The sequence below is a fragment of the Lissotriton helveticus genome, chromosome 1_1 (genome assembly GCF_964261635.1).
Source record: "Lissotriton helveticus chromosome 1_1, aLisHel1.1, whole genome shotgun sequence".
Taxonomy (NCBI): domain Eukaryota; kingdom Metazoa; phylum Chordata; class Amphibia; order Caudata; family Salamandridae; genus Lissotriton; species Lissotriton helveticus.
In genome coordinates this window covers 1,083,674,184-1,083,701,957 of record NC_136057.1, presented here as the reverse complement: position 1 = coordinate 1,083,701,957, position 27,774 = coordinate 1,083,674,184, and the positions used below count along the sequence as shown (strand labels likewise).

The 27,774-nt window shown below is 48.2% G+C and overlaps 1 protein-coding gene across 2 annotated transcripts in view; it reads right to left on the bottom strand.

Moving 5' to 3' along the window:
* CDK17 (cyclin dependent kinase 17) overlaps positions 1 to 27,774 on the bottom strand; it is a 529,501-nt gene that overhangs the window by 100,746 nt on the left and 400,981 nt on the right. For both annotated transcript variants that reach the window (XM_078678048.1, XM_078678059.1), the window contains exon 6: positions 15,813 to 15,938. In XM_078678048.1, coding sequence (XP_078534174.1) covers positions 15,813 to 15,938 — 126 coding nt within the window. The remainder of the gene's footprint in view (positions 1 to 15,812; positions 15,939 to 27,774) is intronic.

Here is a 27,774-nt window from a genome sequence, read left to right as displayed (position 1 = left end):
AATCGTTACTTCTAAAGATTTGTCCAATCACTCCAACCAAGCCATGATTCTTCCTGCTCAAGCCACGATTCATCCGGCACTACCTCCTACTGTGAATGTCATTTCTGATGAGAATGTTGTATGTGCCATGAAATCAAGGAGGAACACTTGCAGATTCTAGAGAAGGTTTTAAAAATCTTACAAAATAAAGGAATGACTGTGAAAGCTAACAATTGCAAGCTACTGGTTAGCGAGGTGGAATATCTTGGACATCTAATTTCAAGTGAAGGTATTAAACCTAAATTTTGCAATGTAAAAGCAATTCGCAATGCTCCCCCTCCAGTTGACAAAGATGCTTTACGCTCATTCCTTGGACTCTGTGAATACTATGCTAGGTTTGTTACTGGCTATGCCCATTTAGTTCAACCTCTGAGGTGTCTTAAAAAAGGAACAACATTTTTATGGACTGATACACTATGTGATATCTTTGATAAGGTGACACTTTTGGTTATAAACACACCTTCATTACATCCATTTGTTTCCAATGGCAGTTTCTTTATTACTGTGGATGCCAGTCAAAAAAGTCTTGGTGCAGTTTTTTGACAGTGGGTGGATGGTAAGGAGAACACTATTGCTTTAGCATCTCGTGCCTTGACACCTACTGAATGTAATTAGAGCACAATTGAACGTGAGGCCCTTGCCATTGTTTGGGCAGTTCAGAAGTTTAAAACATACATTTGGGGTTCTCGTTGTGAAGTCTTCACTGATCACAAACCTTTGGTGTTTTTGTTGTCTGGGAATGGATTAGGAAAATCCTCTGCAAGGCTTGTGAGATTACTTTCCAAGTTACAATGTATAATCGTGCTATCAAATATATCCAAGTAGGTAAGAACGTCTAAGCATATTGTCTTTATCGTATTCCCCTTCCGGACTGTAGCGAAGGTGAAGATGATTTTTTCAAGGATTGTGTTGTTGGTTTGGTAGATGCAATTTCTATGTGCAATGGTAGTATCTCACAGGATGAATGGTCACCTGCCATGGCACGGGATGAGACTTTAAAAAAAGTTGAGTTGTTCATCAAGAGTAAATGGCCTATTAGCAAAAGTCTTAGTCATGATTTAAGAAGTTTTGCACACATCAGTAAAGAGTCATTCTTTGAAAATGGAGTTTGTGTGAGGAATGGTCTTTTTGTTCCTCCTGTTTCCTTGAGAGAAAAGATTATCAACATTGCTCATGAAGGTCATTTAGGGGTTTCTGCTGCTTGCACGAAATTAAAAGAAATGTACTGGTGGCCAGGCATGGACAAACAGGTATCCCCTTTTGTTGATATTTGTCCAAGTTGTGTTGTGAAACCTTTGTTCCCAGTTCCGTTTCCAGATTCTCCCTAGGATAAGATTGCTTTGTATTTTTAAGGCCTTACACCTTGTTGCCTTCAGAAAAGAAATATTGCTTGGTTGCTATCGATTACCACTCTAAATGGATTTATTATTCTTTTGTGCAAGCCACCAAATCCTCTACTGTTATTTCTCTTCTTCAAAGTCTTTTCAGGATTGAGGGTGCTCCGAATTGTGCTGTCACAGATAATGGTCAACCTTTCCTTGCTCATCAAGTTACTAACTTTCTAGAAACTTTTGAGGTCAAACACTGTCAAATTGCTTCGTATAGTCCATCCTCCAATGGACTTGTGGAGAGAGCTAATCGTTTTCTCAAGGAAGGGGTTCAAACTGCCATTGCAGCTAATGATGATTTTTTTTAAACAAATTTTATTATTTTCATTCCATAAAAGTATCACAATATGACATAAAAATTAGTGGTAAGGGCATAGAGAATCGCTTGTTATATTTCAATAATGCTATTACAAAGCATCACATCGACCTGTTATTGTCATGTCTTACATCAAACATTAATTACCTCTATTTTGCCCCCTATGTCGCCTTATTAGAAATCCTGTGAGACACTTACATCTTAGTGTTGGACCAGCTATTGTCTGCAGTACAAGTTCCGACAATATATCGATTCATTGTGAAGACAATAAGATAAACAATAATACCAAAAAACTTTGAAATAACAGTCCCTCCCTAACCCACCCACCATCTCAGCTATGCAATATTATTAACACGTACGTTAAGATCCGAAGCACTCCCACACAATTTCATGTGTTTCCTGATCCAGCAATAAAAATGTAAATGTACCAAAAGTGAGGAAAAAACCCCCCACCATAGTCTCCCTTCACATCAGCAGAACGCCTCCTAAAATCTAGGCATGCAACTAGCGTTCTCACTCCTTGTGCAGCGCCATAGCGGCAAACTCTTCCATCAGTACATTCCAGTCTAGGGATATCAGCCTTTTACGTAGCCCCTTTTGTTCTTCCCGTTTGATCTCCGCACCCTCTGCCCTACCTCATCTCATCATTTCTTTGTGCCAGTCTGTAATATTAGGTGGCTTTGCCGCTTTTCATTACCTTGTAATAGTATTTTTTGGCAATATAAGCGAAAGGTTCATGAATTTGTGTGTTGGGCCTGCTTCTCGCCTGTAGGACCTAACCCCAATATACAGTACTCTGGCGAGTCGTCATTTCGTATTGGTGCAATTGCGTGTAATATTTTGTGCAAATTCAGACTAATAATGTACTATTCTAGGGCAGCTCCATAGTATATGGAATAATTTCGCTTGTGGAGCATGGTATCTTGGGCAGCAGCCCGATACTGCACGGTACATTACATGTAATCTATTTGGTGTTAGATATGCTCTATGTACAATCATCAATTGTATGAACTTGAATTTCTCTAAATAACCATCTTGTGACATGACTTCAATTTCCCATTAGATATGCAGCTAATGTTGATGTGGGTGATTTTTTGCGAAAAAAGGTTTGGGCATTTCTGACGGCACCTCATTCCATGATACTATAAATTTCAAGAATGAACCTAGTGATAATTATGTAATAATTTATTCATCTCTAAACTGTTCAAGCTCTGTTTCACCTCTCCATTCTTCATTTGAGGGTGGAGCTGCTCGCAGATGGTTTGTAGGTTACCTATCAAATTGCATGACTATGTTTTTTATTAATCATCCTGTTTTTATTGTTTTTTTTAATGTTTATGGGAGGTGGGTATGTGTTAGAACCGGGAGTCTCTGATTGGCAAAGGTAAGTACCTTGGCCCAAGTAGGGACCCCTAGCTCCGGTCAGGGCGACGGAATAACCCTCTGAGATAACCCCTGCTCACCCTCTAGGTAGCATGGCGCGAGCAGTCTAGGCTAAACTCGGAGACAATGTGGATAACATTTGCACTTAACACAACAGCAATTCCCAATCCACCACAAACTGAGACCACACAGGTAAGTATATATAAAATATAACTTTATCTAGTTTCAGCATGTAAATGAAGCAGTTGCATGATAATCACTTCTTTAAAACACATCGCATTTCTAGCTTAAAGGTTGCACGTTAAACACTTCATTTAGAACAAGGTTGCACTTAATTCTTAGTAGGTCTTGTAAATAGGCAGTTCTCAGCATAACAATAAAAATAGTCTCTAGTCTCTCAAATCAGGCCTCAAAAATATGCCCCTGATTTCTATGCACTTCGCTCTCAAAACGAACAGTCAACACCAGGCCCACGTGTACTGATATTTATGGGCTTCAGGCGCTGTCAGACACTCCCTCGCGAGGCCCAGGGACTCTTTCTCGTCCCCGGGGCAGCCTCGCGTCTTCCTTGATCACAGGCGCACCACTGCGCACCAGCCGTGCAGACTGCACGCGTCCCCGCCCCGGCCGGTCCCCTTTCCTCTCCCGCCCGCTCTCGACAATCCAACGAGCGGCGGGGGAGGCGGTGAAGCTCACCTGATGGAGGGACGGCGGGCCAGGGGTGCGGGACGCTTCCAGGTCCCTCGGCGGGGTCGGACCTCTTCCCCGGTCCCGGCGGTGATTTTGGGGAATCCTGAGGCACCTCCTGCAGCTTCAGCGGAGGCAGCCAATCCGGTCGCGGCCCTCAGTCAAGCCCCTCTGAGCGCGAGGCCGCCAACGAATGGCAGCGCGGCCTCGCCGATGACGCTCCGCGGGCTCAGCCAATCACGGCACACCACACCTGATGACGCTGCGCCGCGCGGGCCAATCCCGTCGCGGCGTTAGTGAGGGGGCTCGGCTCCCTCAGCCAATGGGGTCGCGGCGGCTTCGTTCTTCGCCGCGGCCGCTCCTGGTCACGAACAGCAACTTCCAGGGGTGATCCTGGCCCCGGGCTGCGACGGTGATTTGGCGGCAAAGGGTTTTAAAGGGCGCTGGTCGGAACTAGACCCCCCTCTCGACCTTGCCACCACCTGGGAGCAGATTTCACGAGGGGAGGCTCCACAAGCCTCCAACCCTCACGATTAATGTGCCGATGAGCACACCGATCTCCTCCTCACGCTCCGCAGTCCAGCACCACGCGTCCCGGGTCCCAACAGCACGATTTTGCAGCTGTTTCCTGGGATAGCTTTAGGAACCTTTAGCCCTGGGTTCCCAGCAGGAGGCCAGCTCTTCTCAGGCCCTTGGAGATTCAGTTGTAGACACAGCACACAGCAGAGTCTTGGCAGTTTCAAGTAGGCAGGGTCACAGCACACAGCAAAGTCCCTTTCTTCTCCTTAGCTTCCAGGTGGACAGCAGAACAAGTCAGCCCTTAGAGCACACAGCAAGGCAGTCTTCCTTCAGTTCTCTAGCTGTCCTCCTTCCAGCGAGGGTTCCTTCTTGCTTGCAGAATTTCAGAATCTAACTCTCTGCAGACAGGGGTCCTTTCCTTATACCCCCCAATGTCTTTGAAGTTCTTTGTGCATGGAGGCCCTGGGTCCAGTCTAAACCAGTTCTGGGGGTTGCGGAGCACTGAGGTGTCTCTGGCTTTCTTCTTCCTGTCAGCTTCAGGGCCAGTGGGGTCAGTTGACCACCAGGAGAGAGCTAATGTGGGGGAGGTAGGCAGGCACAGCCCAGCACTTATCTGGCATTCCTTCCTCCCTCCTCCCAAGCAGGCAGATGTGCCCTTTCATCCCCGGGATGGCTCCGACCCTCTCCTCTGGGGCTCTGCAGCCCCTTCCTGTCACATCCAGACCAGGCAGACATTCCACAAACCCAGGCACACAGAAAGGTTTAGACAAGAGAACAGCCACTTTCTAAAAGTGCTATTCTCCCACACAGGATTTAAAAACACCCTTCACTAAAAGATGTGTCCTTAAATTCTGAGTCCAGGGATATCTTTCACTTATGTCCCATCTTGTTCCTATGGGGAGATAGGCTGGTATCACATGGGCCTAGCCCCCCTCCATGTTACTCTATGGAGCAAGATAGCCTTACAGCGGTGAGCACACAAAATGGCTGTAGCCCACTACCAGAGCATAGTACCTGCACTAGCACATGCTCTACCTTATCCATACACTGCACCCTGCCCAGGGGGGTACCTTGAGCCTTCCATAGGGGTGACTGATGTGCACAGACAGGGAAGGATTAGGCCTAGCCAGTGGGGACACTGGCCAGGCTGACATGGCAGTCACTGACTGCACACAGGCCCTGCGCTGGCAGGCCTGAGTCACCTTTTTAAAGCTACTCATGTGGGTGGCGCAATCTGCGCTGCAGGCCCACTAGTAGCATTTGTCATCACCAGCCCTGGCACACACAGTGCCCTCTACTAGGGACTTCGTGGTGATACAAATATGCCAATTAGGTATACTCAATCAATATCACAATTTACAGAAGGAGCACTTACACTCTGACACTGATCAGCAGTGGCAGAGTGTCCAAAACATCTAAATCAGCAAAAACGAAATCCAGCACAGCATCAAAACACATGAGTCAGAGGCAAAAAGATGGGGGAAGAACCACGCCAAAAGGTGTCAGGTCTAACACGTGTCCCCTCCAGCTGAAAGTGGGGAGAACTACCCAACCTCTTGGGAGTCCTCATCACTAAGGCGGAAGAATCTGGACAGACCGTCAGCGTTGGCGTGTTCTGTACCAGGGCGGTGCTCCACCGTAAAGTCCATCCCCTGTAGGGAAATGGACCACCTCAACAATTTTGGATTCTCGCCCCTCATCTGCATTAACCATCTGAGGGGCCTGTGGTCGGTCTGAACACGGAAGTGAGTCCCAAACAGGTAGGGCCTCAGCTTCTTCAGAGCCCAGACCACAGCGAAAGCTTCTCTTTCAATGGCACTCCATTTTTGTTCCCTGGGGATCAGCCTCCGGCTAATGAAAGCCACGGGTTGGTCTCCCCCCTCATCATTGATCTGTGAGAGCACTGCTCCCACGCCTTGCTCTGAAGCGTCAGTTTGCACAATGAACTCACTTGAAAAGTCAGGTGCCTTAAGCACCGGTGCTGTGCACATGGCAGTTTTGAGGGTGTCAAAAGCAGTTTGACAGGCCTCAGTCCAATTCACTTTCCTGGGCTGATTCCTAGGTGTCAGCTCGGTCAAAGGGGCCACAATGGTGCCATAGCCTTTGACAAACCGTCTGTAATACCCGGTGAGACCTAGAAAGGCTCTCACCTCCGTCTGGGTCTTGGGGGGTTCCCAAGCCAGAATGGTATCAATCTTCGCCTGTAGGGGCGCCACCTTGCCGCTCCCCACCTGGTGTCCCAAGTACACCACAGATCCCTGCCCTATCTGGCATTTACTGGCCTTGATAGTGAGGCCTGCCTTCTGCAGAGCCTTCAACACTTCAGTGAGGTGTTGCAGGTGTTCCTCCCAAGTGGAGCTGAACACCGCAATGTCATCCAGGTAGGCTGCGCTGAATTGCTCCAGCCCTGCCAGTACCTGGTTGACCAATCTCTGAAATGTGGCGGGGGCATTTTTCAACCCAAAGGGCATGACACGAAACTGGAAGTGTCCTTCTGGCGTTGAAAATGCTGACCTCTCCTTTGCCCCGTCAGTTAAGGCAATCTGCCAGTACCCTGAAGTCAAATCAAAAGTACTCAGGTACTGGGCAGCTCCCAACCGATCCACCAGCTCATCAGCTCTGGGGATGGGGTGCGCGTCAGTCTTCGTGACCGCATTGAGCCCACGGTAGTCCACGCAGAACCGAAGTTCTGGGGGGCCACCGGGGGTAGCAGCTTTCTTAGGCACTAAGACCACTGGGCTAGCCCAGGGGCTGCTGGAGGGCTCAATAACCCCAAGCGCCAACATCTTGGAAACTTCTTCCTTGATGCTAGCTCTGACCTTGTCAGCCACCCTGTAAAACTTCTGTTTCACAGGCATGCTGTCTCCAGTATCCACGTCGTGGACGCACCATTTGGTGACACCTGGGGTCAGGGAGAACAGTGGGGCGAACTGACCCAACACTTGGCGACAGTCCTCCCGCTGTTTTGGGGTCAGGGTGGGGGAGAGGACCACACCATCCACTGACCCATCTTGCTCCTTGACTGCCAGGAGGTCAGGGAAAGGATCACTATCCTCCTCCCCTCCAACATCTGTAGCCATGAGCATAGTCACTTCAGTTCTCTCAAAGTGGGGTTTGAGGTGGTTCACATGTAGCACTCTCAGGGGCTGCCTGGGAGTCTTCAGGTTAACCAAATAGGTAACCTCGCTCTTGCGCTCCACCACCTCATATGGGCCAGACCACTTGTCACGGAGCGCACAAGGCTCCACTGGCGCCATCACCCACACCTTCTGACCAGGTTGGAACTCCACCAGAGAAGTGTTCTGGTCATACCACCTCTTCATTTCCTCCTGGCTAGCCTCCAGGTTCTCTTGAGCGAGCTTCCTGAAGCGCTTGGTCTGGTTGCGAATGGCCAGCACATAGCTGAACACATCCTGAGGGGTTTTCCCACGGGATTTCTCCCACCCCTCCTTCACCAGAGCCAGAGGTCCTCTGACAGGGTGGCCATACAGCAACTCAAAGGGACTGAACCCTAATGATTTCTGAGGCACCTCCCTGTAGGCAAACAACAGGCATGGCAACAAGACATCCCATTTCCGCCTCATGGGCTCTTCCAGGCCCATAATCATGCCCTTCAATGTGCGGTTGAATCTCTCAACCAAACCATTTCCTTGAGGGTGGTAAGGAGTGGTGAATTTGTAAGTCACCCCACACTCACTCCACAGGGACTTCATATATTTAGAAATGAAGTTTGTCCCGCGGTCCGAAACGACCTCCTTCGGAAATCCCACCCGGGAAAAGATCCCCATCAGGGCACGGCCCACCACTGGGGCGGTGACTGTCCTGAGCGGAAGGGCCTCCGGGTACCGAGTGGCATGGTCCACCAAGACCAGGATAAACCTGTTGCCTAGGGCTGTCTTGGGATCCAGGGGCCCCACGATGTCAATGCCCACCCGCTCAAAAGGGGTGCTCACCACGGGGAAGGGTTGGAGGGGTGCCACGCGCTTCCCTCCACTCTTGCCACTGGCCTGACAAGTCTGACAAGACTTACAAAAGGCAGAGACGTGCGTCTTCATCTGGGGCCAGTAGAAATGGGTGACAAGCCTGTGATAGGTCTTGTCTTGCCCCAGATGTCCTGCGAGAGGCACGTCATGAGCCAGACCCAGTAGGAAGTTCCTGAAGCGCTCCGGTACCACCAGCACACGGGCTGCGCCGGGCTCAGCGAACTTAGGTTCACTATAAAGTAAGTCATCCTCCCAATAGATCAAATGCTCCTTGGACCCCAGGCCTGCGGCCTGGTCGGCAGCCTGCTGCCGCACACCAATGAGAGAAGGGCACTCCTTCTGAGCCTGGCAGAATTCCTCCCTGGAGGGACCACCCTCTTGCTGCCACTGGGACAGCTCAGGCAATTCCCCTAGTTCGGCCACCTGCTCCCCCGTAGGTTCCAGGGCATCCCCTTCCGGGTCTGCCTCCTCCTGGACCGTGGGAACGGTGGGGGCTGGTTTCCCGCGCCCTCTACCCCTTCCTCTCTTGGCAGGTCCCTGGGCCATTGTTCCAGGCTCCAGTTCTGCTAGACCGCCCTCTCTTGCTGTCATTGCCCGGGTGGACACACAGATCCACGCAGGCAAGCCCAACATCTCCAAGTGAGTCCTGTGCTCCACCTCTTTCCATGGGGAGCTCTCCAGGTCATTACCTAATAGACAATCTACAGGCAAGGCATCACTTACTACAATCTCCAAAATACCGGAGACTCCTCCCCATTCAAATGGAACTTTCGCCAGCCTGCAGTAGCGCACTGAACTGTCAGCTGCCACCACAGGCCGGAGTACCTGGGGAACAATTTGCTCTTCAGACACCCACTGACACCTCACAGATGTCACGCTGGCCCCTGTGTCTCTCAGAGCCTCCACCACCTGTCCATTGATGGTTACCTTCTGCCCGTATTTCTTAGTGTTTTGGGGCAGCAAGGTTTCCTGGGCCATCTCTCGGTCTCCTAGAGAGACAAGGGTCATCAATGCTAACCCCTCCTCCCCACTAGAAATCAAATCCCCTCCCAAAGCTACACTGGCTATCGCCGGAGCTGGAGCTGGAGCACCAGTGGGTGCAGATTTCTTCTTTGGACAGTTTGGAGCAATGTGCCCCACCTCCCTACATGCATAGCAAGTGAGGGTCTTCTTGTCCTGCGGGCCCTTATGGGGCCAGGACTTCTTAGACTTGGGGGGTTGAGACACCTTCTCTTGGGAACTACTTTGGGGCCCTTTAGAAGACTCCTTTTGATTACCCGTGTCCCCCCCACTCTTCTGCTGGGGACCCTGTCCACCTTTGGCGGGGGTACTTACCACCCCCTTGTGGACCCTGGTGCTAGTCCACCGGTCCGCCTCTTTAGCAAGCTCACTGGGATCAGTTAACTTACTATCCAAAAGATACTGGCGCAGCTCTGGGACACACAAACTACTTAAGTGCTCCCTACTAATCAAGTGACACAACCCCACATAATCAGTAACTTTGCTGCCCTTCATCCAACCTTCCAGTGCACGCGTGTACATACTCACACACTCCACCCAAGTACTTGAATCAAGCTTCTTGAAGTTCCTAAACTTCTGGCGGTACTGTTCAGCAGTGAGCCCATACCTGAGGCACAAAGCCTCCTTCATGGCGGAGTAGGACAAAGCATCCTTTGCTTCTAAGGGTGCCAAAACATCCCTCCCAGAGGCCTCAAAATGCTTCCACAATCCTGCTCCCCAATTCTTCTCAGGCACCTCATTCATCTTTAAGGCAAGTTCATACGCTCTGAACCACGCATAAATATCCTCACCCCTCTGATAATTCTGTACCAGATCCTTTGGTATGTATACCTTACCCGCCTGTACTGGTTGTGCGCTGCCACCATTAGAACTGGACCCCCTCTCTTTATATTTGAAATCCAATTCCTTCATGCTCCTCTCATGAGCCAATCGGAGCTTCTTTTCCTCCAAAGCGAGAGCATGCCTCCTCTCCTGTGCCGCCCTCTCCTGCGCCTCTTTCTCAACTTCTAGGCGCAGTCTCTTCTCGTCGGCTTCCGCTTTGAGCTTCAAAAGCTCAATCTCATGGGCCCTAGCTCTCTGATTCTCCTCCAACTCCTCTGGAGAAATAATCCTACTGGAGTGGGAGCTGCCGGCCCTAGACGCTGGCTTCGCCACTGGCAATTCACTGGGCAAAAACCCAATCTCCTGTGAGCCACCCTCTTCAATAGTAGCTTCTGGGACACCATGTTTGGCCTCCCACCAGGCCCTCAGAGCTGTCCGTAGCTCTTCCTTATTTGCGCCGCCCCTTACTGGGCATTCAAGCTGTCTGCAGAATTTTCTCAGTTGCTCCTTGTTATAGGTGAGCAACTCCTGGCTTTCAAATTCCACTTCCCCTTCTGCATTCATGCTTTGCGCGGTCTGAGACATGTTACCTCCTACCCCTTTTCAACTAAAAAGGTTTCACCAAAAAGAAAAAATCCTGCGCAACCTGTTCCGCTAAACTAGACTAGTGATGTACAAGAAATCACTGCAGGTCAAGTGCAATCATTAGTTCAAAATCCGCACCGCGAGCCACCAATGTTAGAACCGGGAGTCTCTGATTGGCAAAGGTAAGTACCTTGGCCCAAGTAGGGACCCCTAGCTCCGGTCAGGGCGACGGAATAACCCTCTGAGATAACCCCTGCTCACCCTCTAGGTAGCATGGCGCGAGCAGTCTAGGCTAAACTCGGAGACAATGTGGATAACATTTGCACTTAACACAACAGCAATTCCCAATCCACCACAAACTGAGACCACACAGGTAAGTATATATAAAATATAACTTTATCTAGTTTCAGCATGTAAATGAAGCAGTTGCATGATAATCACTTCTTTAAAACACATCGCATTTCTAGCTTAAAGGTTGCACGTTAAACACTTCATTTAGAACAAGGTTGCACTTAATTCTTAGTAGGTCTTGTAAATAGGCAGTTCTCAGCATAACAATAAAAATAGTCTCTAGTCTCTCAAATCAGGCCTCAAAAATATGCCCCTGATTTCTATGCACTTCGCTCTCAAAACGAACAGTCAACACCAGGCCCACGTGTACTGATATTTATGGGCTTCAGGCGCTGTCAGACACTCCCTCGCGAGGCCCAGGGACTCTTTCTCGTCCCCGGGGCAGCCTCGCGTCTTCCTTGATCACAGGCGCACCACTGCGCACCAGCCGTGCAGACTGCACGCGTCCCCGCCCCGGCCGGTCCCCTTTCCTCTCCCGCCCGCTCTCGACAATCCAACGAGCGGCGGGGGAGGCGGTGAAGCTCACCTGATGGAGGGACGGCGGGCCAGGGGTGCGGGACGCTTCCAGGTCCCTCGGCGGGGTCGGACCTCTTCCCCGGTCCCGGCGGTGATTTTGGGGAATCCTGAGGCACCTCCTGCAGCTTCAGCGGAGGCAGCCAATCCGGTCGCGGCCCTCAGTCGAGCCCCTCTGAGCGCGAGGCCGCCAACGAATGGCAGCGCGGCCTCGCCGATGACGCTCCGCGGGCTCAGCCAATCACGGCACACCACACCTGATGACGCTGCGCCGCGCGGGCCAATCCCGTCGCGGCGTTAGTGAGGGGGCTCGGCTCCCTCAGCCAATGGGGTCGCGGCGGCTTCGTTCTTCGCCGCGGCCGCTCCTGGTCACGAACAGCAACTTCCAGGGGTGATCCTGGCCCCGGGCTGCGACGGTGATTTGGCGGCAAAGGGTTTTAAAGGGCGCTGGTCGGAACTAGACCCCCCTCTCGACCTTGCCACCACCTGGGAGCAGATTTCACGAGGGGAGGCTCCACAAGCCTCCAACCCTCACGATTAATGTGCCGATGAGCACACCGATCTCCTCCTCACGCTCCGCAGTCCAGCACCACGCGTCCCGGGTCCCAACAGCACGATTTTGCAGCTGTTTCCTGGGATAGCTTTAGGAACCTTTAGCCCTGGGTTCCCAGCAGGAGGCCAGCTCTTCTCAGGCCCTTGGAGATTCAGTTGTAGACACAGCACACAGCAGAGTCTTGGCAGTTTCAAGTAGGCAGGGTCACAGCACACAGCAAAGTCCCTTTCTTCTCCTTAGCTTCCAGGTGGACAGCAGAACAAGTCAGCCCTTAGAGCACACAGCAAGGCAGTCTTCCTTCAGTTCTCTAGCTGTCCTCCTTCCAGCGAGGGTTCCTTCTTGCTTGCAGAATTTCAGAATCTAACTCTCTGCAGACAGGGGTCCTTTCCTTATACCCCCCAATGTCTTTGAAGTTCTTTGTGCATGGAGGCCCTGGGTCCAGTCTAAACCAGTTCTGGGGGTTGCGGAGCACTGAGGTGTCTCTGGCTTTCTTCTTCCTGTCAGCTTCAGGGCCAGTGGGGTCAGTTGACCACCAGGAGAGAGCTAATGTGGGGGAGGTAGGCAGGCACAGCCCAGCACTTATCTGGCATTCCTTCCTCCCTCCTCCCAAGCAGGCAGATGTGCCCTTTCATCCCCGGGATGGCTCCGACCCTCTCCTCTGGGGCTCTGCAGCCCCTTCCTGTCACATCCAGACCAGGCAGACATTCCACAAACCCAGGCACACAGAAAGGTTTAGACAAGAGAACAGCCACTTTCTAAAAGTGCTATTCTCCCACACAGGATTTAAAAACACCCTTCACTAAAAGATGTGTCCTTAAATTCTGAGTCCAGGGATATCTTTCACTTATGTCCCATCTTGTTCCTATGGGGAGATAGGCTGGTATCACATGGGCCTAGCCCCCCTCCATGTTACTCTATGGAGCAAGATAGCCTTACAGCGGTGAGCACACAAAATGGCTGTAGCCCACTACCAGAGCATAGTACCTGCACTAGCACATGCTCTACCTTATCCATACACTGCACCCTGCCCAGGGGGGTACCTTGAGCCTTCCATAGGGGTGACTGATGTGCACAGACAGGGAAGGATTAGGCCTAGCCAGTGGGGACACTGGCCAGGCTGACATGGCAGTCACTGACTGCACACAGGCCCTGCGCTGGCAGGCCTGAGTCACCTTTTTAAAGCTACTCATGTGGGTGGCGCAATCTGCGCTGCAGGCCCACTAGTGGCATTTGTCATCACCAGCCCTGGCACACACAGTGCCCTCTACTAGGGACTTCGTGGTGATACAAATATGCCAATTAGGTATACTCAATCAATATCACAATTTACAGAAGGAGCACTTACACTCTGACACTGATCAGCAGTGGCAGAGTGTCCAAAACATCTAAATCAGCAAAAACGAAATCCAGCACAGCATCAAAACACATGAGTCAGAGGCAAAAAGATGGGGGAAGAACCACGCCAAAAGGTGTCAGGTCTAACAGTATGTGATAAGTTGTTCACTGTTTCTTTAATCCTTAGAATGTTTTCATGGAATTCCCATTAAGTCATGCTATGTTCCACCCTGCCTCTGGCCGTTGCTTCTTGGTCCCTCGCCGTGCAGCTGCCTCAGCCATGGGCTCCTATCTGTACCGCTACTTGCTTTATTCCAATAAAGCCTACTTGGATAAAAAGTGACGCTTCTGTGAGTTTCCTGCTTCCAACCCCACTACACTACCTTCAAAGAAGGAGCTGCTAACAAAATAGGACCGATAGATGCTTCCAGGTTGGGCAGAAAAAATATTCAAAACATCTATGTACACAGTCATTTGTCTAGTATAGAGCTCCTCCACTGTTTCCACTGTGTGGAGAAGCGTGGCTCAGTGGTTAGAGGCGGCAGACCTGGAAGCTGAGATCGACCGTGGACCAGGGTTCGATTCCCCGCCTCGGGCCCAAAATACCACGGACTCGACAATTCTCGCTCTGGTGCCTACTCAACTCACGGGGTCACACTCTGCGACTCTGGGCAATAGCTTGCTTAATCTCCACTACGGCCCCTCGCGGCGGGATGCCTGGCTTTCACCTTGTGGACACCCTGCCGGGGTTTCTCACAGGGGAATACCAGGACGGGTTCCCTAAGCAAGCGCCGGGACGCTTACGGGCAGCTGTGCGCTTTACAAGTCCAACACATTTACATTTACATTTAACTGAGAGCGAGATGTGCCCTGAAATACTCTTATGTAGTGTTCATAAACAAGATATGATTGGTCTATATCCATGTGTCCTTCATTCTGAAGCAAAGGGGGGCAGGAGGGAATCCTAGGACATTCCACATTCCTGACAATTTTCAATCGGATGATTTTCAACGAATCTTCAAAGCTCTACCAAAATTTACCAGTACAATAAAACTAACACTTTTCTAACTCTTTGCGCAACGTAAATATTGAAATATGAGGAATGTAGATAGGTTCCTTCTCAGATACAACTCCTTCAAGGCAAAGCTAATTGAAACACGCTGAAAACGTTTGAAGAAGGATGTGGACAAGTGTCAGCCAAGCTAGGCAGATACAGAAGTCAGAGACAGCCAGAAAGCAAACACACACTGATTAACAACTCTACCATGGGATAAGGATATTCGCCTTCTTCAGCTAACACACCCCAGCTATGGCTTGGCTGGTATTGATGAGAGAGCTTGATGGGTGGGTTTGAGACCTTTATCTCCCCAAGTCCTCAAGTGGTGAGAATGACTTCTTGTGTTCAGAATAGGTAACTCCAAGCCTGATCCCTGACAACTGTGCTACAATGTCAGGTGGAAGCAACAATAACCTGTCTAACTGATTTCAAGTGAAGAGCAATATCCGAGCCAATGTCCGGGAAGTGGGTGGGATGGTGTGTGTGTTCCCCATCTCTAGTTTGTGAAGAAGCAGCCCTCTGATTGTCCTCGTGAGTAAAAGTGAAAGCATGGTACTGGCAGTGTGGCAGAGATGCAGTTGAAAGATCTCCATGGCTATCTCTGCTCCCTTTAGGAAAAACATAATATGGCACAGCCCAGCTCTACCACTCACACTACAGAACCGGTAACTGGTTAGGTTATTAAGAATGCAGCCTCTCTGCAGTCTACTTTTTGACTCCAGGAGACTCAACGGCATCTGGAGAGGAGGGCAACACCGAATATAAACTGGGCCTTAATGGTTTCAACAAGTTGTATTTCAAGCTTTCTTCCTGCCAGGAGTTACTCTAACAATTTCAAAGGGCACTGCAAAAATATAGCTTTAGGGAGTTTTGTTGTTTCTTCCATAATCTGCACCAGAGGACAAAAGGGTCTAAAGATGTGGCAAAAACTGGATGATTCCAGCTCCAGTTATTGAAAGTCTTGCCTAGTAGGGATCAGCAAGATGTAACCTTTTTTTCTGGCTTACTACAGATCATGAATTCAAAAAAATACATTTTAAGCCAATGTAAAGAGCATTTCAACGGTCATCAAACCGAAACACAGTGGAAACAACATTAACAACTATTGTGCAAGTTTACAGCCTTCATCAGTCCCTCACTTTCACCACTGACTCGAACAAAGGTATGTTGAAGGAGCAGAAGCAATGATGTTACTAATCGTTGGCGGTTTGGTCCTTATCCCAGCAATGTAAACTGTTAGCGACAGAATAATATAACTTACTAAGGATGCTCTTCGAGACCGCCTACTCAGTGGCTGATCAAATGGTGGGCTGTTTATCTGCAGCTTTTCTAGGTACCCGTCAGGTATCCGGATATCAGCAGGTAACGACAAGCGTTTATTCAAATCCTAAAAAAAAAAAACCCACAAATGACGGTGTCAAAACATTGCCGCTGAATAGAAAGTGTCTTAATTCTCATGAACTCAATACAAGTGGGCTTGGAAAAGGTCAGACATCGTGCATTTTCACCTGTGCAGGAATCTCATTTATAGTAACAGAAGTACAAAATAACAAACGACAACAAGAACTGTAGCACATATTTCATGGCAAGTTATACTGAAACCACCACATTTTCTTAGGAACATTTTAATTGTGTTTGAATACAAAAGTATCATTTGAAGTAGACTAATGAAATGATGAATGCCTTAACAATGCCTTAACAACACTCCCTCCAGGCAAGGATCAGATATGTCTGAAGTATTTACACGCTCTAGATGCTGTAACGAATTTGCTCCTTTATTTTGCCTCTCTGTCAAATTGGGATTACTTAATTGAACACTTATTCTTCGGGTTTAGGCGTGTGTGTGAGAGAACACGTATCTGGTCAGTGTGACTGCTCTCCCCCGTGCAGTTCCACCACTAAGTGCTACCCTCCGAGTCCCTAAGCTCACCATTTGATGGGTGTTTGAGGCCCTCCGCCACCTGCAGGCTCCTGCCTGTGCCTCATCCCTGAAAGTCCAGTGGGAGAGCACTCGGGTCTTCTGCTGTTTCACCTCTCTTGGCTTTTTTCCCTGTTCCCACTTTTCTCTCTTTGCTCTCTTCTTTTATCTCACACTTTTTCCCCACCACTCCTGCGGCCCGTCCGCACTTCAGTGTGTCCTTCCCGCCGTCCAGCTGACCCCCCTCCCCGACCCCTACTTAATGGCAGCCACTGTGCGGCCGGCCGCCAGCCACCAAAGTCAAGCCCGTCCACACCCATTTGCAACCCGACCGCGACCAGCGCCAGGGACACTGGTCCTCCAACCCACCTCCGCTTGTAGTTCTGAAAATTCTGGACTCGTGAATAAAACTTCATCGTAGCATAACAATTTTTATATCAAAAGACCGAAAATGGCTAGTACACTATGTACAAGCATTTTCGTCATATTCCAGTAACGATTTCACCTCGAAATCGTCATTCTCATCCTCAACCCTTGGCTTCCATTTTGTGTACGGTAGCCATTTTGTGGGTTGCCCTCACATAGGCTTATAATACAGCTAAATTCAATTCCCAAGGACACGTTCACCTTAATTGACTTCTCTCTGACCTGGGCAAGCTGAAACCATTGCCCCAGGCCGAACCTGTTTGGTAAGTTCCTCTCCCAGTGGCCGAACGAAATAGCATCAAGGCACAACATGCCATAAACCCTTTTCATCGCACACACACCCTGCCTAATCTTGCTTCCACCTGCCCCAGTTCCTTTCTCTCTTACTTGCTTTACGAGGAGGAGGTGCCCGTTTTTATTGGGGGTCCACCGATATCTGATGAAAATGTTGGGCCTTGCCGGGTGATTTGTTATGGGCTGGACGAACTGTAATGTGGGCTTGTCATCATGACTCTGCTTTTCCTTTGTAGTGAAAACATGTGAATGGTATACTAAAATGTGAAGAATGTTTGCCTAAAGCACAATATTTCGTATAAAAAGAGAAGCCTGGTTTTGTAAGATTGAGCAGTCTCCTGAGAATATACACACCGTGTTGTTGTACTTCTAGGACGCCTGTTACTTGGTTGCAGCCAATAAATTCGATCTTTGACTTCACCTAGAAGACTCTGAGTTTCTGTGTCTGAATCAGGAAAGTACTCGAGGTCTTAGGGTGTACCCTGACACCACTGGGTTACCGGTTCGGTACCGGTTCTGAAAAACCCAGTACCTCAGCTGGCGCCCAACGTGGGGCGATACCAACGGTACCGGTCCAAGCCTGAGGTTCGTGAGGAGCTTCGTGTGAAAATTCTGGAGGAAGGCCGCCACTTCATCGACCTCTGCATGTCGACGTGGTCCGAAAGTCTTTGCTGCGAGGTTCCCCGCTTCCCGACGGCTACAAAGGACTGCTGCCCTGGCTATCGCCCTGATTTGGACCCTTGATGTTTGGTAGAGCGAAACGATAGACGAGTCTTCTGGTGACGTCATCGATATCTCAGTTAAGTATAAGTGGAGCGTCTCCCAGTCCTTAGTTGGTCTTAGTATTGGGTATCCCTTCGGGATCTTTGATTTGGAACTTGCAAGTACCAAAGCCAAAGGACTCGTGTATTCACGAGGATATCGTAAATCGATAATCCTTTGAAGTTTGAAGCTAGACTAGAGAGCGAAGATGCCTGGTCTTAGCAGACTTGGAAATTTGTTTTGTTTTGGTTGTAATAATAGGGATTCCCGATTGGAGGACTCGTGTCCGGTTCCTAAGATTGGAACTCCAACTTATGAATTGTACGTGAAACATGGAGTAGGCCCCATCACATGTAATGAAGTATGGATCCGATACACCAGAAAAGATGGTGTTTTAAAACGGCCCCAATATGGTAGCTTTGACACGGAAATCTTAGATAACCTTGAAGTTAAACTTTTTAAGAAGAAAGCCCGGCCGACGATGTTTGACTCTTTCCGCCTATGGCGTAAGGAAGCCAAACAGAAGGAAATTAAATTAGCAAAGAAAAATAAGAGAGAAAGGGGTATTTGGATAATGCAAGCTGCTATGCAGTTTAAAGATAACGAAGAAGAACAGATGAGTGAGCAGTTGCACAGGCAACGTAAAATGGTGATTGATAAATGCTATCCAGTTTTGCCGCCTCTTCAGCAAGATGCAGTAAAAGACCTTGAAAAAGATCCCCTAATGTCGCATTTGTTAAGTTCGCCACCCCCTTATGCGCAAAATGCTACGGCACCTCCGCAACCTTTAGTTGCGCAACCAGTGGTTGCACTGCCTCCTGCTCCTCTACAGCACCCACCAGCTGTTCTTCAGTTGGCTCCTGCTCCTCCGGCGCAGCCTCCTCAAGGGCCAACGGCTTTGACATCTGCTCTGCCTTTACTTCCTACAACTTTAACTACTATAACGACTACCACTCCTGGTACTCCTTCTGATACTGCCTCTGCATCTGCCTCGCCCTGCTTTTCCACTTGTCTTTTCATCGACTTCTCCTTCTGTTCGTCAGAGAGTGACTAGTACTGTTTCTAGTCTTCTGTATCCTTTCTTTGGTGCAACAAGTGTAACTCCTGACAGAGAGCGTAAGCAGTTGCGTAGCCAACTGCCTGATTCTAGGGAGAAGGAAACGTTGAATTATTTGGCACATAGATGGATGACCGAACCGACTAAATATGACCTAAAATCTGTTATGGATGTCTTCCATCAGTGGGAAGCATCGAAACAGAGATACGTTTTTGAGAAAATGTCTGGTTTCCTATGTGAAGATTTAGAGGACAATGATTTGGAATCTAATCCGCCCGAGTTGAGCCATGTACGGTTCGAGTTTTCAAAAGGCGCAATTGTGGGTTCAGATGTTGAGAAAGCAGTTGCGACGTTGTTGTCGCTTAGGACTGAAGGTGTTTCTAGGTCGTTGCTTGAGTCTGATTCCTCTGTTAAGAAGAAGGTAAGACAATATCCCATGAGAGAAGTTCCTCCAGTATGGAAGGAAACAGTAGCAGCTGGTCCTGGTAATGTTCCACCAGCTATACCAGAACATTTTCAGCGTGTGTGGGTACATGTTCCATGGAAGCGAGCTGAAGTTTTGGCCCTTAAGCAGACATTGCCTGATCCCCGTAAAAATCCTGCAGGGTATTACAAAGAATTGTCACAGACTGCAGGGAATTTAGCGGATATAGACATGTTGTTTGGGAATGTTGTTCCACAGCCTTTATGGGGAAAGATTCGTCATGCAGATCATGATCAGGAGTTAGGTGACTCATGGGCTAATATTGCGGCTGCAGATGACCGACAAGTTAGTGGTGCTAAACCCGAGCCTTTAGTAGCTGAACTTCCTGGTAAAATCATTGATTACATGAAGAGTTTAATGCCTGCCATGCGAGTAAATTGGGATAAATTGTCTGCGTGTAAGCAGAAGAAAGATGAAACGTGTCAGATTTCTTCACCAGGTTTGAAGAAACATTTGTCGACCACAGTGGTCAAGATATGAGCACAGAAGGTGGTCAGCGATTGTTCGTCGATAAATTTGTGCACAATTTGCTTCCCGAGTTGTGTAAAAAGTTAAAAGATTCAGAGAGTTCTTGGGCAGTTTCCTCTTCAGCACAGATATTGGCTACTGCGCAGTACTACGAAAATCGAGATAAAGATGAGAAAGATAGAGCAGAGAATAAAACTAAAGAGTTGAAAACGAAGGTTCTGTTACAGCAAGCGTATCCGCCACGTGGTGGTCAGAATAGTGGTGCTCAGAGTAACTATCAGAATAACTATCAGCAGCCTCAACAGTTTCAGAGGAACTCGCAAAGAGTCGAGTATACTCAACCACGTGTCCCTGTAGGTCCCAATCAATGTTCCTATTGTAAGGAAGAGGGCCACTTCAAGTATAGCTGCCCTGTTTTGTTACAGCGCGCGAATGGTGTCTCAGGTGCACGAGGTCGAGGTGTTCAGCAAGCGCCTAGAGGTAGAGGACGTGGAAATTTCCCCCAGAACGCTCGTTCCTTTCCGCCTCAGAATTCAATGAATAGGTTTGATCAGCAGAATAATGCGTCTGGTAGGACAGCTCAGTACTATGCTGATGATTACTATGCAGAAGATGAGCATGTGGAAGGTAATGATTGCTAGGACAGCCATAGACAAAGAGAGGGAGTTGTTTCAGTTCCGGTAGATCAGAGTGGACCATACGTCGAGGTTATTACATCAGGTGTGTCAGAACCTTTTCTGTTGGATACTGGTGCTACAAAGAGTTCTATTATGCACTCCAAACTCCCTGGCGCACCTTTGTCTGGCGAAACGAATGTATCAGTAGGTTTTTCTGGCGCCCCAGTTAGAAACCCGATTTCTGACCCTTTGTCCCTTTCTGTTGGACCCTGTGAATTCGAAGCATCCCTTATTCTGACAACAGGTTGTGGTGAAAACTTGTTGGGATTGGACCTTTTAAAAAGATTGTATGCGACTTTGTATTGTTCTCCTTCGGGAGTACAACTTACACTGGGTAAGAAAGTGGTTTCTCCAATGTATTTGTCAAGGGATAAACTTCCGACAGAATTGTCGTCTCTTCCTAAAATTCTTTGGGCTACTGGTCCTAATGATGTAGGTCTTTTGGAAATACCGCCATATGTTGTAACATTGAAAGCCAATGTTAAAATGCCAGGAATTCCCCAATACAAAATCTCTAGTGAAGGTGAAAAAGCGTCGTTAGCGATCATTTATGATCGATTGAAAAAGATGTGATTGAAGAGACAAGAGGCAACGTTTGCAATAGTCCTGTTCTGCCTGTTTTGAAACGAACTGACCCTTCCCAGCCACCTGTTTACAGATTTGTGATTGATCTTAGAGAGGTCAATAAAATAGTTGTGCCACAATTCCCAGTTGTTCCTGACATTACTGCCCTATTGACTACGATTCCAGCTTCTGCCACCTGGTTCTCGGTGATTGACCTGAAGAATGTTTTCTTCAGCATCCCGATTGCTGAGGAGAGTAGGGATATTTTTGGCTTCAGTTTAGGAGGACGAAGCTTCCGCTTTAAACGCGCTCCCCAGGGCTACTGTGAAAGTCCATCAATATATAGTCAAGCTTTAAAGACACAGCTTGATACAATTGTTTTACCTGATGGCGCTACCCTCATTCAGTATGTTGATGATTTGCTTGTTGCTACAGGTACTGAGGAAATCTGTAAAGAAGCCACGTTGTCTTTATTGCGTCATTTGTGTGATTTGCATCACAAAGTGTCTCTCTCAAAATTGCAATATTGTCGACAAGAAGTTACATACTTAGGTCATCTCTTATCGAAGGAGGGGAGGAAACTGACCCCAGAAAGAATTCAGGCAATAGCGAAATTGAGTGTGCCAAGAACAGAGAGAGAAGTGCATGCTTTCTTGGGTATTACATCGTACTGTAGACAGTGGATACCAAATTTTTCCTTGCTGGCCAAACCTTTGGTGGCATACACCGAATCCCGTCCCATGGTCTGAAGAGTGTCAGAAAGGTTTTTCCGAATTGTGCACAGCATTATGTTCGGCTCCTGTGTTGGGTACCCCCGACTACAGTAAGCCCTTTACATTGTATGTCCATGAGAAAGAGGGTTGTGCATTGTCAGTGTTGACAGAGTTGTTTGGAGACAAGCAGCGTACATGCGCGTATTTTTCATCGACTTTGGATCCTGTAGCTAAAGCGTTGCTGAGTTGTTTAAGAGCAACAGCGGCAGCAGCTGTTTCTATTCGACAGTCTGCTGGTTTAGTGATGAATAACACGTTAATTGTGATGGTTCCACATGCAGTGGACACGTTGTTAAACAGAACCAAGACACAGCACTTAACTAGTGCTCGATTGTCGGGTTACGAGTTGACATTGTTAGCGAGTCATGTGCACATAAAAAGATGCAACACACTTAACCCAGCTACGTTGTTGCCAATTGTAACGGAATTAGATAATTCAGAACAGCATGATTGTTTTCTTAGGACGGAAGAAGAAACGAAAGGGAGAATAAACCGCCAAGATACTCCTCTTGAAAAGTGTGATGGTACCTTATGGGTGGATGGTTCATGCTTCAAGCTTCCGAATGGTGACACGACTGCAGCATATGCTGTCACGACTTTGTATACAATTGTTGAAGCTGCACGTATCCCACATAATTCAGCTCAAGCAGCAGAGTTGATTGCACTTACAAGAGCATGTGTGTTGTCGAAAGGAATGAAAGTGACCATCTACACCGACAGCCAGTATGCATTTGGTGTGGCTCACAGTTTTGGACGATTGTGGAAAGAACGTGGGTTGCTGACTTCGCATGGAGCTAAGATACAGCATGGTCAGTTGGTGAATGAGCTTCTTAAGTCACTTACTTTGCCGTTGCAAGTTGCGATTGTGAAATGCAGCGCACACAAGAAGGCGACTGATGATGTTGGTCGTGGAAATGCATTTGCTGACGAAATCGCAAAAGAAACAGCGAGGAATGTGATGAGCCGAATGTATGTTGCAGGCCCTGCAAGATGGATTGGTGACGTTGGAATGTGTGAAGACACGATAGAGAGTGTGAAATCGATTCAAGCTGAAGCTACAGAGAAAGAGTTGAGTGTGTGGAGAGAAAGTACGGGTAAAATGGATGCCAATGGTTGTTTGGTTGAATTGTCAGAGCATCAGAGATGGTTGTTACCCGATGCGTACGTGCTTGCAGTGGTTACAATGGTTCATGGAATGGCTCACATCAGTGTGAAAGGGATTTGCAAGTTGTTGGCTCCAGTATGGCAAAATGCTGGAATTCCTAAGTGTGCAGAGAATGTGGTCAAGAATTGCATGGGGTGTCTGAAATACAACCCTGGTAGGGGAACCCCAACTCCAGCTGGTCATTTTGCGCCTCCAACGTATCCGTTCGAGGTTTTGCAACTAGATTTCATCCACATGGAGAGGTGCAACAATTTAAAATACGTACTCGTTGTTGTTTGTGCCTTTTCAAGATGGGTGGAAGCCTACCCCCTAAAAGACAACACTGCCCTATCCACAGCTAAAGCCCTTGTGAAAGAGTTCTTCCCCAGGTTTGGAATGCCGAGAATGGTCTGGAGTGACAATGGGAGTGAATTTGTGGGTCGAGTGATGAAGAAAGTATGTGAAGGGCTAGGCATCCAACAGAAGTTCCACGCTGCAAATCACCCCCAATCAGCTGGACTGGTAGAATGCTACAATGGCACATTGAAACTTAAATTGGCCAAAATTCAATTGAGCTCTGGTCTTAAATGGGCTGACGCTCTACCCCTAGCACTCCTGTGCATTCGTGAGTGGGACTTAGTCCTTACGAGATAGTTTTTGGACGCCCGGCCAACATATGGGGAGTGCCAAGGCCCACAAAGTTCAGTGAAATCGAACACCCTGTTTTGCTTGATTATTTGTACGAATTGACGGCTAAATTGCGTGTTTTACACCAACAGGTCCATGACACCCTGCCTCCGGTCTCTGAAACTCCAGGTCATCAGATCGACCCTGGATCCTGGGTTCTAGTAAAGAACTTCCAGCGAACAAAGAACGATCAGCCCAGGTGGACCGGACCGCATCTTGTTCTTCTCTCAACAAGATCAGCTGTTCGAGTGGAAGGGAAGAAGCACTGGATCCACGGAGTCCACTGCAAGAGGGTACCTTTACCTCTGCCGTACGACCGGTGGGTCCAGGAGGGTGTCGCTGACTCAGAGACTGAAACTGTGCCACGTTTTCTGCCTTTCAGTGATGCACGTGTAAAAGGAACACTTACTGAAAAAGAGAGTGACAATATTTTGCAACCAGCTGTATCACCGTCAATTCGATTGGACACTACAGAACCTGAACTCCTTTTCCAAGACCAAACAGTACCTGGGAGAAAACGTTATAATTTGAGGCCGAGACCTATGGACAAATAAATAAAATTTTCCTTTTTGCTATTTTTGAACATGCAGCTCTCCCATCTGAGAAACTTGCTTATTTTTGTTTTTCGAACCGCCATCCGGGTTCCGCTGCTAGGGCCGCGATTGTCCAAAGTCTTTGGGGTGCAGCTGACGACGTTAGGTCGACAGTTCTGGTTGGTCTAAGGGAGTTGCCCTAGACTGACAGAAGCATTCCTTAGCAGAAACAACCTCCCATCGCGGGCAGCATTGTATAGAGGATGGAATTTTTCAAGATGGAGAGACCTGCCAAGGAAACGAACTTTAAAAACAGAATATGTAAAATGATGACAAAGAAAAGCTTTTTGATATTGTGCATTTTCATGTTATTCAGTGTGATGATATTTTTAATAGGTTATGTTTTATTCTCTTTTCGAGTAACATTTGCACCCACTACATCGCCTATACCTCCTCCTTCCACTGCTTCCTCACATTCTTTTCAACCCCTTCCTGAACACGAATCAGCTAGGAGATTAGAGTTTATTAATAACTCCTTTGTTCAGCTCTTGCACCAACACCAACTTGTAATTAACACGACTAACTGCTGGGTGTGTGGTCTTATCCCTCACACAACGGATAAAGGTATTCCCTATCTGGTCCTGACATTCAGCCACAATGGTTCTGTGTGGTCATACAGAACAATGTTTATCCATGCACATGAAGTCTACCCCCTACGTTCTGTAACAGACAATCCTAGGAATAGTGCTCTAGTTAAGGGTATAGTGGACATGATTAAGGAAGATATTTCCTATGAGACTATCCCGAGAGATGAGACACTAGTATACATAGGATGGAACGTGACCGGATATGGAGCTACTCTGAGTGAGAAACAGCAAGCTAAGAGATCTTCCCCGATTTGGATTGTACCCCATCAGGGTCACTTATGTCTGCAAGGTAATGGAAAGAATCCCAGAGCTCAGTTAGGGAAGAGTATCTGCACTAAAACATATGTTTTTGCAGCCCAGACTTCCCCTTCGTTCTTAGCAGCTAAGGGTACCTATTTCATCTGCCATGATAGAGCCTATACATGGTTGCCCCCTGACTTTTCGGGCTCATGTTTTGTTTCGTTCCTGTTGCCTCCCACCTACACAGCAGCGGCAGATTACCACAAGACAAGGATAGTTAGAGGTGTACATCATGTGTAAGGAAACATGTATCAAAAGACGAACTAAGTAATAGGATGATGTTACAGCAACATCTCAATGACTTTAGGAATATAGACCTGGACTCAGACTAGCATGAGGATAGGTTAATTGCCTATGTAAGGGCAAAAGGAGGGTTTGTAGTTCTGAAAATTCTGGACTCGTGAATAAAACTTTGTCGTAGCATAACGATTTTTATATCAAAAGACCGAAAATGGCTAGTACACTATGTACAAGCATTTTCGTCATATTCCAGTAACGATTTCACCTCGAAATCGTCATTCTCGTCCTGAACCCTCGGCTTCCATTTTGTGTACGGCAGCCATTTTGTGGGTTGCCCTCACATAGGCTTATAATACAGCTAAATTCGATTCAAAAGGACACGTACACCTTAATTGACTTCTCTCTGACCTGGGCAAGCTGAATTCATTGCCCCAGGCCGAACCTGTTTGGTCAGTTCCTCTCCCAGTGGCCGAACGAGATAGCATCAAGGCACAACATGCCATAAACCCTTTTCATCGCACACACACCCTGCCTAATCTTGCTCCCACCTGCCCCTGTTCCTTTCTCTCTTACTTGCTTTACGAGGAGGAGGTGCCCGTTTTTATTGGGGGTCCACCGATATCTGATGAAAATATTGGGCCTTGCCGGGTGATTTGTTATGGGCTGGACGAACTGTAATGTGGGCTTGTCATCATGACTCTGCTTTTTCTTTGTAGTGAAAACATGTGAATGGTATACTAAAATGTGAAGAATGTTTGCCTAAAGCACAATATTTCGTATAAAAAGAGAAGCCTGGTTTTGTAAGATTGAGCAGTCTCCTGAGAATATACACACCGTGTTGTTGTACTTCTAGGACGCCTGTTACTTGGTTGCAGCCAATAAATTCGATCTTTGACTTCACCTAGAAGACTCTGAGTTTCTGTGTCTGAATCAGGAAAGTACTCGAGGTCTTAGGGTGTACCCTGACACCACTGGGTTACCGGTTCGGTACCGGTTCTGAAAAACCCAGTACCTCACACTACGACTCCAGCAGCCTCCATGCTCTCAACCCCGGATGCAGCAACAGCTGCTAGCTTTCGAAGCCAAGCAACACCCAAGGCCCGCTCACCTGTCAACACTGCCACTGCACCTTCACCCACCTCCAGCCCCAAGCAGCAGCCCCCAGCCTACCGAGCATCACCGCCCACAGCAGGACACACACTCGACCCTGTCTTCGCATAAACAAACAGCATCTCCTACAGCCACACCACGAAACTCCTCTGGAAAAACCACCACTGCATCCACTTCTCCTTCAGAAAACCAACCATACACAAGCATACCCATCGTCTTAAAACGTCTTAAGCTTAAACTTACCTCCGCCCTCATCAGCACCCCATCATCATCGACACCAGACGCTAACACCTCGGCTTGCAACCTACACAGCTGGATCACGAACTGCGTCGACACACTGGCCCTGCTCAAGAAAGCCACAGGACGACACATCAAGAAAGCATGCAAGCCCTGCAGTCCAAGAATCCAAGCGCTCATGCCAATGGCTCGAAAAGAAATGGAGGAACAAAAGAACCCCAGAAACATGCACCGCCTGCATAGGAGCCACCACAGCACACCACCAACTCATCAAATCCACAAAGAAGAAATTCCTCCAAGAAAGAATACTCACCAACGCCCACAACACCAAAGAACTCTTCTCCATCATCAAGGACTTTGCCAAACCCAACAGCGAAATGTCCCACCCTCCCAAGACCTCTGCAACAGCGTCAACACCTTTTTTACCTCAAGATTAAGATGATCTACAACATCTTCGACAATCAAGACCTCAGCACCTCTTCAGCTACCACCCCCATCAATGCCACCCAATAGACCCTGCTCACATGGACCCCGCTCATGACAGAAGACACCCTAAAGACCATGAAGAACATCCATTCCGGAGCACCCTCAGACCCCTGACCACCCCACATCTTCCAGAAGCCACCACGGCCATCACACCCGAACAAAGCCAGACAATCAACTGCTCCCTTGAAACCGCCACATTCCCTGACTGGAAACACGCCGAAGTCAACCGCCTCCTGAAGAAACCCTCCGCAAACACGACAGACCCTCAGAATTTAATGTCCATCTCCCTACTTCCATTTGCAGCCAAGGTTGTCGAAAAAGGCAGTCAACACCCAGCTAGCAAACTTCTCTGAAGCCAACAAAGTCCTGGACACCTTCCAATACGGATTCAGCAACAATCACAGGACTGAGACTGC